Below are 14,533 nucleotides of genomic sequence, written 5' to 3'. Positions count from 1 at the left end.
TTTAGGATTATTATAAAAGAGAAAAACTAAACTCTGGAGTGTTTCCTTTGACAGAAGGGCTTTCTTTCAGTCTCTTCTGAAGTTGTTTAGCTCCCTTTAGATGCAGGAGGGTGGCTATTCAATGCGTGGTATAAACACAAAAGAATCCTGTTTAGAAGGTAATTGGGAAGCGAAACCGGTGCTGGGCAGACTTCTATGGTCTACACCCTGATCGTGACTAAATAGATATGGATGGACTGGAGTGTAAAGTTTAAGGGGTTTTGACGTTAGCTTCAGAACTTAGTACAAGAACAGTGCTGAGCAGACTTCTACGGTCTGTGCCCTGAGAATGGCAAGGACAAATCAAACTCGGGTATAAAGTATCACATACCATATAAAATGAGTTTATCTTGTTGGACAGACTGGATGGATCGTACAGGTCTTTACCTGCTGTCATTTACTATGTTACTACGTTCCTAGGGCTGCGAGTAGATTAAAATTTTTAATCACGATTAATTTTGTGATTAAAGGCGGAGGCATACCCAGCAGTCCATTTGGGGAACCACAGGGGTGGACTGGGGGGGGGGGCAACACTTCCTCCCCCACCCCCGCCTTAGGTATCATACCTTTGCTGAAGGGGAAGCCAAAGCCCCACCAGTCAAAGAAATCCACTGCCAAATCCGCCACTTCCTCTTTATATTGCTTCAGGTGTGACAAAGTCAGTGGAATGTCTCCAGCTGCTGATGCTCACACTCCTGAGAATGCTCAGGTCATGCATGAGCTGAGCATCCTTGGGGAATGCAAGAGTCAGTGGCTGGAGGCAAGCCACTGACTTCCTTGCTCCTGAGGCAGCACGAGGAGGAAGGGAGTGACTTAGGCAGTGGATATCTTCAACTGGCGGGACTTCAGCTACTCCCACCGGCCACTGAACAGGTACTGAGCTTCGGAGGGAGCAGAGCCCACAGGTGTGTGTGTGTGGGGGGGGGGGGGGGGGAACCCCCCTCCCCTGTGGCTGTGCCACTGATAGGACAATATTGGGCATTCATTCTCATGCCCCCCCATTCCAACTCTGGCTCCCTCCCTCCCCTCTACTCTCAGGCCCATTATTCTCTCTCTCTCTTCCCTCTCTCCCACTGCCCCCCACCCCGTCCACACCTCTCTCTTTTTCTTCCTTCCCTCCACCCTCTCCACCCACATGTCCATTATCTCTCTCTTCTCTCTGCGTCCATCATCGCTCCCTCTCTCCTTCTCCCTCCACTTTCTTCCCTCCATCCTTCTCTCCCTCCCCTCATGGTCCCTGCCCGTTGTTCTCTTTCAATTCCCTCCCCCCCAGCATGGTTTGACATTTCTCTATCTCCTCCCAGACCTGTCCCACTGCTCTCTCTGAAATCCCCCCTCCCCCCACTTGGCCTTTCCCTCTGATCTGTTCTGCCCTTCCAAAAACAGGACGTTGCATCAGAAGGGGCAGGAAAGGTCAGAGGGAAAAACCAAGTGCAGGCCACAGGCAGCCTTTGAGTACAGCTCACACTGGTGCTGCAGGGCCAAAGACGTGTCTGCTTTTCAAAAGGTACACCAGGCTAGGGGGAGGAGAGGGGACGGGACTTGAGATAGAGCCATAGGCAGGTCCAGGAGGGGGGAGAGAGATGTTGGACCATGCACAGAGGAGCGAAAGGGAGGGGGAAGGCAGGCGATCAGTTATTAATCGCGATCAATAACTACTGCATTAATCGCGATTAACATGCAGCCCTAGAAAAACTAAATCTTTTTGCAATCAATATGTCCTTTTGCTTGACTGACTTCTAATTTATATCCTAAAAAGAGGTCTCCTTGACATATGAGGGATATTAAGCATTTTTTTTAAATTTAAATTTATCTCGTTCCTTTTCATTGGTAACTGAAGGCGTGTCACATTCAGGTACAGCAGGTATTTCACCATCACTAGAGGGCTTATAGTTTAATTTTGTACCTAAGTAATGGAGGAATAACCAACTTGCCCAACTTCACAAGGAGCATCAGTGGAATTTAACCCTGGCTTCCTTGTTTCTCAGCCTGCTATTCTAACCACTAGGCCACTCCTCCATAACAGGGTTTAAGTATTAGAGGAAGAAATATGTAGCAGCACTGTCACATTTACTGATGATACATTGCAGGACTCACACGGACCCCTATTTCTGGTTTGTTTGGCACTTAATCCACTGCGTACACTTATTAACTCCTTGGGCTATGAGTTTAGTCTTACTCCAAAAGATGCAAACAATCCAGAGATTACATTGCATCTACTGTTTGTAGCTGACCTAAAACTCAACAGTTCCAGTGACCAGCAATTAGCAGAACAACCGAGTGGTGAAAAGCTTTTCAGGTGACATCAGGATGACTTTTGGGCCAGACAAATGTGCTAACATGACTTTCCTTTGTGGAAAGTTGAGCAAAACTGAAAGCATCTCTCTGACTTATGACTGTGAGATAAAGGAACTTGAAAAGAAAGGTTGTATAAATATCTAGTAGTGGAGGAAGGAACAACTATAAAGCAGAAATCGCTAAGTGAAAAAAAAAAACAGTAAGGAATATTATAGGCGACTAAAACTGATAATGAAGAGTGCATTAACATTACAGAATAAGATACAGGCTATCAATCAACTGGCACTTCCTGCACATATAGCTTTGATATTGTAGACTGGCCTCTTAAAGACCTTGAAAAACTAGATAACTAGAAAGCTCCTCCATGCCCACGAGGTCATCTATAAGAATCAATGTATGCCTAGACTGTACATTCCTAGATCTGAAGGAGGAATGGGTCTCATAGAAATAGTCTATACCTATCAAGCTACTATCACAGGCCTCCAGGCTTATCTAACAGCACCATCATATCCAAATGCACAAAATGTGTTGAAATATGAAACTTCCAAAATCCAGTTCCATCATTAAACTTGGACCAGCATTCTGACGAGTAGAAGGAATGGATGAAAATCCATCAGTACCAAAAGGAAAGGAATTTAGAAAGGTAGAGAAAATAAATTATTCAAGGAATTGGATCAGCAAGGGAGAAACAACAAGTGGCAAATGCATAAATACAGCAGCAGATACAAATTGTTACTCCAGGTAGCCCTACCATTAGGCCAATTGAGGCAGGGGCCTCAGACAGCACTCTCTATGGAGCAGCATTGCTCCTTTCCACCCCCACACCGGCCACAGTCTGGTTTCTCCTTCCTCAACCCCCTTCCCCAAGTTTACCTTTCTTTTTTGATTTTCAAAATTGGCAGTGTCAGCTTCTTCTCTGTACTGCGGCCACCTCTCTGATGTAACTTCCTGTTTCCTCAGGGGCAGGCTGCAGTACAGAGAAGAAGCTGGTGCAGGCGGCAGGGCAGCATATGGGAAAAGATAAACTCAGGGGAGGAGTTTGAAGAAGGAAGGGGAATATGCCAGACTGTGGGTGGGGGAGGGAGTTGGGAGGGAGACAGAGAGAGACTGTGTGAAGCAAGGGATGTTGGTCTCCCAGGGGGGCATCTCATCCCTGCCTCAGGTGGCAGATTGCCTTGGGCCGCCCCTGCCAGGAATCATTTGTGGATCAACAGACACATGAATGTTTAAAGAGAGGTGAACTGAAACCTGAGGCAACTGACAGTTGCAACCCAGGTTAGTGCAGCGGCCTGAGAACCTGGTGAACCACCAGGTTCAATTCCCACTGCAGCTCCTTGTGACTCTGGGCAACTCACCTAACCCTTCCTTGCCCCAGATACAAAATAAGTACCTGTATATAATATATTAACTGATTTGATTGTAACCACAAAAAGGTGGTATATCCCCATCCCGACTGATAAAAAGCTGAATGCCAGAAAACTAGATATAGTAGTAAAAGAGAAAAACACCAGAATGGTGATAATAGAGGTCGGCCACAAGCGATTACTCAATTGAACTTGTAGAGAACCGATCATCAGGTCCTTCTTGTGACCGTCTTGCAGAAAGGTTAAAATGTGTGTAACTAAGTTTTAAACCAAAGAAAATCCACACTCCATGCTCCAGGTTTCAAAAACTCTTCAGACTCATGCTTACGCAATGGATATAGATCTCTTTCTTGCCTGCAGATGAGTGGCACTTATATTGAAAGAATAATCTTTAAATCTCAAACGTGACCTGTCAAGGGCCAAACCGTGAGACAGGTCTTCTATCAGGATGAGACCCTGACATAGAAAGCCACTCTCCCCTGCAGGAATTACTACTACTACTATTAAACATTTCTATAGCGCTACTAGACTTACGCAGCGCTGTACAAATCAACATGAAAAAGACAGTCCCTGCTCAACAGAGCTTACAATCTAAATTGGACAGACGAACAGACAGCTAGGGGTGGGGAAATTGCAGTGGTAGGGGTGATAAGTGAGGGTGTTGAGTAAGAGAGTCATGGTTAGGAGTCGAAAGCAGTAGCAAAGAGGTGGGCTTTAAGCCTAGACTTGAAGATAGCCAGAGACTGAGCCTGATGTACTGGCTCAGGGAGTCTATTCCAGGCATAGGGAGCAGCGAGATAGAAGGAACGGAGCTGGGAGTTAGCAGTGGGGGAGGGGGACGGCAGGAGACATTTACCCAGCGAACGGAGTTCACGGGGAGGAGTGTTGGGAGAGATGAGAGCAGAAAGGTACTGAGGAGCTGCAGAGTGGATGCACTTGCAGGTCAAAAGCAGAAGTTTGAACCGTATGCGGAAACGGATATCTGAGCTCTTCTCCCAACTTGAGTCTGATAAGGTCCACATACTGTGGATACCTGGACCAATCCGATGCCACTAGGACCACAAGACTGAGACGTTCTGTAATCCTTTGCAAGAAACAACCAATCAGTGGCCACTGGGGAGGGGGCAATATATACAGAACCCGTGTCATTGGCAACTTCTGCAGTACCTCACTCCCCCAACTCCTTTTGACAAGTGAAGAAGCAAGGAACTTTTGTATTCCGCTTTGTCCTCATGAAGTCCATCTATATGACCTAATGGGCTTTGATGACAGACTATTTGAAAACTCGTGCTTCTTTTAATTTTTTCACCAGAGCTGGAGAGGGGTAAAAGAAGAATCCAGGGAGGGGTAAAGAGGAGACTAGAGAGAACATTAAGCGTTGCCATTCTGGGACAAATCGAAGGCCCATCAGACCCAGCATCATAAGTACATAAGTACATAAGTAGTGCCATACTGGGAAAGACCAAAGGTCCATCTAGCCCAGCATCCTGTCACCGACAGTGGCCAATCCAGGTCAAGGGCACCTGGCACGCTCCCTAAACGTAAAAACATTCCAGACAAGTTATACCTAAAAATGCGGAATTTTTCCAAGTCCATTTAATAGCGGTCTATGGACTTGTCCTTTAGGAATCTATCTAACCCCTTTTTAAACTCCGTCAAGCTAACTGCCCGTACCACGTTCTCCGGCAACGAATTCCAGAGTCTAATTACACGTTGGGTGAAGAAAAATTTTCTCCGATTCGTTTTAAATTTACCACACTGTAGCTTCAACTCATGCCCTCTAGTCCTAGTATTTTTGGATAGCGTGAACAGTCGCTTCACATCCACCCGATCCATTCCACTCATTATTTTATACACTTCTATCATATCTCCCCTCAGCCGTCTCTTCTCCAAGCTGAAAAGCCCTAGCCTTCTCAGCCTCTCTTCATAGGAAAGTCGTCCCATCCCCACTATCATTTTCGTCGCCCTTCGCTGTACCTTTTCCAATTCTACTATATCTTTTTTGAGATACGGAGACCAGTACTGAACACAATACTCCAGGTGCGGTCGCACCATGGAGCGATACAACGGCATTATAACATCCGCACACCTGGACTCCATACCCTTCCTAATAACACCCAACATTCTATTCGCTTTCCTAGCCGCAGCAGCACACTGAGCAGAAGGTTTCAGCGTATCATCGACGACGACACCCAGATCCCTTTCTTGATCCGTAACTCCTAACGTGGAACCTTGCAAGACGTAGCTATAATTCGGGTTCCTCTTACCCACATGCATCACTTTGCACTTGTCAACATTGAACTTCATCTGCCACTTGCACGCCCATTCTCCCAGTCTCGCAAGGTCCTCCTGTAATCGTTCACATTCCTCCTGCGACTTGACGACCCTGAATAATTTTGTGTCATCGGCGAATTTAATTACCTCACTAGTTATTCCCATCTCTAGGTCATTTATAAATACATTAAAAAGCAACGGACCCAGCACAGACCCCTGCGGGACCCCACTAACTACCCTCCTCCACTGAGAATACTGGCCACGCAATCCTACTCTCTGCTTCCTATCTTTCAACCAGTTCTTAATCCATAATAGTACCCTACCTCCGATTCCATGACTCTGCAATTTCTTCAGGAGTCTTTCGTACGGCACTTTGTCAAACGCCTTCTGAAAATCCAGATATACAATATCAACCGGCTCCCCATTGTCCACATGTTTGCTTACCCCCTCAAAAAAATGCATTAGATTGGTGAGGCAAGACTTCCCTTCACTAAATCCGTGCTGACTTTGTCTCATCAGTCCATGTTTTTGTATATGCTCTGCAATTTTATTCTTAATAATAGCCTCCACCATCTTGCCCGGCACCGACGTCAGACTCACCGGTCTATAATTTCCCGGATCTCCTCTGTTTCCAACAGTGGCCAATCCAGGTTACAAGAACCTGGCAATATCCCAAAACAGTACAATACATTTTATGCTGCTAAATAAGCAGTGGATTTTCCCCAAGTCCATCTTTATAATGGCTTATGGACTTTTCTTTTAAGAAGTTATCCAAACATTTCTGAAACCCGCTAACTGCTTTTACCATATTCTCTGGCAATGAATTCCAGAGTTTAATTACATGTCACGTGAAGAAATATTTCCTCTGATTTGTTTCAAATTTACTACTTTGTAGCTTCATTGCATGCCCCCTAGTCCTAGTATTTTTGGAAAGAGTAAACAAGCGATTCATGTCTATTACTAATTGTATCTGATATCCTGGAATGACTATGTCATAACAAAACTCTGTAAGCCACATTGAGCCTGCAAATAGGTGGGAAAATGTGGGATACAAATGCAATAAATAAATAAATAAATACCCGTTCCACTCCACTCATTATTTTATAGACCTCTATCATATCTTTTCTCCAAACTGAAGGACATCCAACAAGAAGGGGAAGGGACCTGGATTCCTCCAGCTACTTCCTAGGGAATGGCAGCTAGCTTCAGCACCTATTGCCCACCAGAGCATGCTATGCCCATCTACCATCCACTGGAAACAGAGAAATATTGAGAAGTATGAGGTGGCATGTTGCCCTATATAGGTGGATCTTATAAGCTTTTATTCTTTGTCTTCATCCATGTTATGGACTAATCTGGTGGATGAAAAGGAACACATTTTTGCAAGAGGACCATGTGACATAGGAGTGGAGGAGTGGCCTAGTGGTTAGGGTGGTGGACTTTGGTCCTGGGGAACTGAGGGACTGAGTTGGATTCCCACTTCAGGCACAGGCAGCTCCTTGCGACTCTGGGCAAGTCACTTAACCCTCCATTGCCCCATGTAAGCTGCATTGAGCCTGCCATGAGTGGGAAAGCGCGGGGTACAAATGTAACAAAAAAAAAAAAAAACAAACACAAAAAGGATTCTAGAGGTTATCTAGGAAACCACAGACCAATGATCCCGATGTCAGTGCTGGGTAAAATGGCGGAAGTTATTGTTAAAATAAATTACTGGGCATATAGATAAATATTGCTTCAAGAGGGAAAGAGAAAGGGAAATGGGACTTGATATACCGCCTTTCTGAGGTTTTTGCAACTACATTCAAAGTGGTTTACATATATTCAGGTACTTATTTTGTACCAGGGGCAATGGAGGTTTAAGTGACTTGCCCAGAGTCACAAGGAGCTGCAGTGGGAATGAAACACAGTGCCCCAGGATCAAAGTCCACTGCACTAACCACTAGGCTACTCCTCTAGTACAGATTTATCATAGAGAAACTGTGCCTTATTAATTACATTAAAAGCCCAAGAACATGGAACTCAGCTATCTGGAATCTCTCCCCAGCAGAACCTTCAGTGGAACAACTGACCAAGGAGGGGGGGTGGATTAGATTAGGGAGCAGAATAACTTGTCTGTTCTGCTTTTTCCACTCAAGTATCACCTTCTCTCATCCTGGATCAAGAAGCAAAGTAATTCTTCTCTGCTTTATGCTATGATCTGTTCACTCAAGCATCATCCTCTCCCCTCCAGTGCACTGCACATCGGAGCAGGAAGCAGAGGGCTCTTAAATACCTGGTATATTTGATTAACCAGCACTTATTCCCCTGCATGCCCGATAAAAAAAATCACAGCATAGGAATCAATGTCCTACTGCGGATTGATGACTTGTTAAAAGAGGAAACAGTAGAACTAAATGGTCAGTGTTTGCAACGAAGAGAGATTAAAAATGAAATGTTTCAGGGATCTACACCAGGACCAAAGCTGTTTAACACCATGTGCAAAAAGAAGCCGTGAGTGATCAGGTTTGCAGATGACACACACTTAGCTCAAAGTAGTTTCATGATGAATGGATTGTGAGGGGTTGATGCAAGAGGACCATGTGACACAGGAAGACTAGGAATCTATGGATGACAGTTGACTTAAGGTGGACAAATGCAAAGTGATGCACACAGGGGAAAAATGTGCTAAGTACAAAATACCGGGTTCTGTGTTAGGAGTCAACATCTAGGAAAGGGGCCTTGGAGTCACTGTGCACAAACCCAAAGAAAAAAAGCAGATCAAATAAGACAAAAAAATGGAACAGGAGGGTAACAGAACAAGTGGTTTATTACAAGGTTACCCGACATGGCTGCGTTTCGCCCTCCGTCAACATAGCATTATTGAAGTCTGCTGAGTAAGCTTGGGAAGCACTTATGTAAGGTGATTGTATGACTACTTTTAGGGGTTCACTTTGCTTTTTACCCCTATTAGTTTTTTGTACCCCTGACGCAGCCTGAGGGCGAAACGTGGCCACATCGGGTAATCTTGTAATAAACCACTTCTGTTACCCTCCTGTTCCATTTTTTTTGTCTTTTTTTATCTGCTTTTTTTCTTTTGGTTTGCTATTTCTGTGGCAGATCTTTGCCTTTTTTTGTTTCTGTCACTGTGCACAATACATTCAAAATCCTCAGCTACCATGCAGCTGCAATTAAAAAAATAAAAGAAAAAGAAAATATTCTGGTTTTTTTGCTTTCCCTTTATTTATTTCTGACATTTATACCCCACATTTTCCCGTACAATTTTGAGTTCAATGTGGCTAACAAGCTAAAAAGAAGTCATTACAAAATATGAAACAAAACACATAAACCCACACATATCAATAAGGAAAGAATGGCAAATATATAAAGAATGTAATAATAAAGCATAATGAGGAGAATGGAAGGGGGAGATTAGGCACCAGGATCAATTGACAGAACTTTTTTGAAAAGGAAAGATCTCAGAAACTTACGAGTAAAGTGGTGTGGTAGCCATGTTAGTCCAATTTTAAAGGTAACAGAAATAAATCAAAACTGAGAAAAGAAAATAAGATGATACCCATTTTGATAAAAATAAATAAATAACAACAACAAATACTTTTTAAATAAAAATAAATAAAAAAAGGTATCATCTTATTTTCTTTCCTGTTTTTATATATTTCTATTTATTACCTTTAAAAACTTACAAAAAACCAAATAATCATGATCAATCCCCATTTCAACAACAACAAAAAACCTAAAAAAGATATACAGAAGGCAAAAAAATGAATAGACTGGTTCCATTATGAAGAAATGCTTAACAGGTTAAGCCCATTATTTTGTATGTTACTATGTACTACTCCCCCTTCTCTCTCTCCTCAATCACTGGCCGACTACTTCCGCGACAAAGTGCAAAAGATCAACCTTGAGTTCACGACCAAGCCACCACCTCCTCTTCACCCTTTAACCCTCTCCCTCATCCAACCTACCCAGGTCTCTTTCTCCTCCTTCCCTGAGATCACCGAGGATGAAACTTCCCACCTTCTTTCCTCCTTGAAATGCACCACCTGTTCCTCTGATCCCATCCCCACCAACCTACTCAACACCATCTCCCATACTGTCACCCCCGCAATCTGTCGCATCCTCAACCTCTCTCTCTCCACTGCAACTGTCCCTGACACCTTCAAGCACGCCGTTGTCACACCTCTCCTCAAAAAACCTTCACTTGACCCTACCTGCCCCTCCAACTACCGCCCCATTTCTCTTTTACCCTTCCTTTCCAAAATACTTGAGCGCGCCGTTCATAGCCGCTGCCTTGATTTTCTCTCCTCTCATGCCATCCTCGATCCACTTCAATCCGGTTTTCGCCCTCTGCACTCGACTGAAACGGCACTCTCTAAAGTCTGCAATGACCTGCTCCTGGCCAAATCCAGAGGTCACTACTCCATCCTCATCCTCCTCGATCTTTCCGCCGCGTTTGACACTGTCAATCATGATTTACTTCTTGCCACGCTGTCCTCCTTTGGGTTCCAAGGCCCTGTCCTCTCCTGGTTCTCCTCTTATCTCTCCCACCGCACCTTCAGGGTACACTCCCATGGATCTTCCTCCACTCCCATCCCACTATCTGTTGGAGTTCCCCAGGGATCTGTCCTTGGACCCCTTCTCTTCTCAATCTACACCTCTTCCCTGGGCTCGCTGATCTCGTCTCATGGTTTTCAGTATCATCTTTATGCTGATGACACCCAGCTATACCTCTCCACACCTGACATCACTGCGGAGACTCAAGCCAAGGTATCGGCCTGTTTATCCGACATTGCGGCATGGATGTTCAACCGCCACCTGAAGCTGAACATGTCCAAGACCGAGCTCCTCGTCTTTCCTCCTAAACCCACTTCTCCTCTTCCTCCACTCTCTATCTCTGTTGATAACACCCTCATCCTCCCCGTCCCATCTGCCCGCAACCTCGGAGTCATCTTCGACTCCTCCCTCTCCTTCTCTGCGCATATCCAACAGTCTTTTAGATTGTAAGCTCTTTGAGCAGGGACTGTCCTTCTATGTTTGAATTGTACAGCGCTGCGTAACCCTAGTAGCGCTTTAGAAATGGTTGTTGTTGTTGTTGTATACTGTTTTGTAAAAATCTCTCTCAACCTTTTCAGTGAAAAACAACAAACAAAAAGTTTATAAAATCTTGCATAGTGTGAAGTGCTCACTGCAATGTTTAATTCAGTAGGAGTGGAAGAAAGATTGCTACCCTCACTAAAAGCGGCGTGGGTGACCATGCTGCCAAGCTTGGGAACGATCTGGTCGAATGTGGCTCTTATAGGCCCACCTCACTGTTAAGAACAGATTATAATATATTTGCAAAGTGTTTGAAATGTGGCGCTGCCCAAGCCTCGCTGGGACATATGTTCTGGGCTTGTCCCCACATTCGTCAATTTTGGACTTTAATCTTTGTGGAAATTACACAGTGCTGGAGCAGACAGACGTTGGCTGATCCTCTGATCTAGTTTGACATATTCAATATCAAAAGACCTGTCCCAGCGGGATTAATAGGGTTTCTTTTGTGGAGAGAAGAAAATCCCCCATCCAAAGATTTGTGGCGATCCAAGATGATAGAACTCTTGCACACTGAACTTTGTGGGATGATGGAGGCCACAGCACAAGGCATCAGATCCTTTAGGAAAGTCTGGAGAAGATTTTTATATACTTTACATCCAAGCGCCCAGCGGCGGATCCACCAACGACTGCGAACCAGACTTGGGCAGTTGGAAAACTATGGATCTTGGACAAAATAGCCTGTTTTGGACATCAGTATGAACCTGGTAGCTGGGGGGGGGGGGGGGGGGGGGGGGGGGGGGGAAGGGCGGAAAAAGAGAATGTTCAAGACTGCACAGTTAACAAATGTTATTGTATTAATATGATAAGAGAAATGTTTTCAGAGAAGTTTGTATTATATATTTGTTAATAAAAATGATTTAAACATAATATATTTGCAAAAATTAGCAAAGAGAATTAAACATATGGTGAACAATTCTATTAAACAGCACAAAATGTTAGGTGTCAAAATGCAGCATTTTGAGCACAAATTCTCTATCTGGGTGCCCAGATTCCATTACAGAATAGTTTATAGTTTGTTTGCATTTTCTGTACTGCCTTTACTGACTGGCAGGTCAAAGCAGTTTACAATTTAAATAAAAAGAACAGAAAAAGAAACTCCAGTGTAAAATGGAAAAATAAAACCCCTAAAACTATATCACACACACACACAAGAATAAAAGAGATTTAAAAGGACACACAGTTTACAGATGTGTCATAGGCCCATAAACATGTCATCCGCTGGCATCCCTAAATGCTCACTTGAACAGCCAAGATTTCATTGTCTTCTTAAATTTCTTTATAGATAATCCTCCTCTAATGGTAAGTTATGCCAAGTGAAAGGGGCAACAAAATAAAATGCTGAATGGCTTGTAGATTGTAAATGGGCAAGTGATGGTCTAGGTAGGACCGATCTCTGGTCATTTAATGAACAGAGGATAATGTATATGGTATTCCACTTCCTTCCACTTTGCGCCAAATTTCTTCTTTTTTTAATGTTTAGAAAGCAGTTGAAGGCTTTGTTATTTTGCAGGGCATTTGCTGGATCATAGGTGGGAGTGTTGGGTTTTTAGTTTTATTATGGGTGTTTATGTCATTGCTGTATGTTTGTTACTGAGTGCTTGATTTGTTTGTTTTATTGTAACCCGCTCAGATGGTTGGATGGGCGGGCTGTTTTGGTAAATAAATAAATATCAGGGAGTTCAGGTAAGATGGAATATCTATCGAAAGTGCCTTAAATGTGAGTAAACAAACCTTAAAAACTAGCGCAAATCGTCATTCATACACTAACATTTAGGTGCACCCACTTATGCCACGCCAACTGCACATGCAATTCACAAATTTAGATGTAGCACTTTAGCACATAGATGCCAGTAAGCTACAACCTATGCGTGTAAGTGTTTGACACACACTTGACCTGTCCATGTGCCTCCCCTGTGCACTTCCATTGCATTTACGTGCTATCTCCCAGATTCTATAAATGATATGCAAATTCACGTGCGCAACATTGCATGCTACTCTGAGATGCGTGCACAACTAAACTGGCTAATATGCCAATTAGCACCAATTGGGTTCTATCAATTATTAGCGTTAATTGGCAATCCCATACCATTTTTGTAGCTTTTCTTTGCACCGCAAAGAAAAGCTACAAAAATGATATGGGATTTGCGTTGCAAACTGTACGAGGAGAGACTTGCCGACCTGAACATGTATACCTTGGAGGAAAGGAGAAACAGGGGTGACATGATACAGACGTTCAAATATTTGAAAGATATTAATCCGCAAACGAACCTTTTCCAGAGACAGGAAGGTAGTAGAACTAGAGAACATGAATTGAGGCTGAAGGGGGGCAGACTCGGGAGTAATGTCAGGAAGTATTTTTTCACGGAGAGGGTGGTGGATACGTGGAATGCCCTCCCGTGGGAGGTGCTGGAGATGAAAACAGTAATGGAATTCAAACACACAGGAATCCTGTTTAGATATCTATTCTTTTTTTTCGAAGGTAGCCTAGTGCTGAAAGTAATGGGCCTATGGGGGTAGAGTTGGATTCTAAACCCTACAGATTCTAGAGGACTGTATGGCCACACCTACTGTCTCATGAAGACTTGTTCTATCCAGTAATAATAGATGAATGTATGGACAGAAATCCAAGTTGCAGCCCTGCAAATCTTTTCTATGGAAGCTGGCCTCAAGTGGGCTACCAACAGTACCACAGCACTGATATTATGAGCCATGACAATGACAACATGATCCTCTAGGGTCACCCCTGCTTGCCCTCTGAGAATACAGAAACACAGATGATCCTTGAAACCATCTTAAAATGTATGCAGCTACGTTAAGTTAAAAACAGAAAATAGACTTGGCTGTCATTACACACACAAAAATGACTAGTCTCCAATATTTACATGCATTATTTAAATGTTAAGGAATAGCTTACAGGCCATTCCAGCAGCTTGAGGGATGACACTTTGGCATGGCAGAGTTGAGGCTGACAGCATTCTGGCGGTAATGTTCTGGCCAATTTTTAAATGTATTGGACAGTAATTTGGCCTCTTAATTTTGTGGAACTCAGCACTCCCTTCTGGATATAATCCCTTATTTCTTTTATCTGCCAAACCTTGTTTAGAGGCTCACCAGAAACATGCAGCTAAAAGGGGAGCATCTTAGGGGAAGGACTGGACAGCAATGATTATTTTTAGCTTTTAACTCCCTGGTAATGTATTCAGTTTATTAAACATGCAGACAAATACCCTTACAGCACTGGGGGGAGGGGGGAAAAGAAGACAAAAACAAAGATTAAATACCCTTTTGGCTTCTTCACTAGTGACAGAGCTCCCAGCTGCTTCATCACTGGTAATGAGCGAAAGACCATCTGCAGATTTAAAAAGAAAACCATACAATTTGTCCAAGAACATTGTATAAAAAAGCTATGCTGCTGATTCTAAATATAGTCCATCAATATTTTGAGAGCAAAACGCTAATTATGGATG

At 43.6% G+C, this 14,533-nt stretch overlaps 1 protein-coding gene across 1 annotated transcript in view; it reads right to left on the bottom strand.

Moving 5' to 3' along the window:
* The window catches only part of XRCC5 (X-ray repair cross complementing 5), a 177,494-nt gene that overhangs the window by 19,273 nt on the left and 143,688 nt on the right, over nucleotides 1-14,533 (bottom strand). The window contains exon 19 of the mRNA XM_030209911.1: nucleotides 14,348-14,415. Coding sequence (XP_030065771.1) covers nucleotides 14,348-14,415 — 68 coding nt within the window. The remainder of the gene's footprint in view (nucleotides 1-14,347; nucleotides 14,416-14,533) is intronic.

Source organism: Microcaecilia unicolor, chromosome 7 (genome assembly GCF_901765095.1).
Source record: "Microcaecilia unicolor chromosome 7, aMicUni1.1, whole genome shotgun sequence".
NCBI lineage: Eukaryota > Metazoa > Chordata > Amphibia > Gymnophiona > Siphonopidae > Microcaecilia > Microcaecilia unicolor.
Note: the sequence above shows the minus strand (reverse complement) of the source record. Positions and strands in the feature narration are given on the sequence as shown.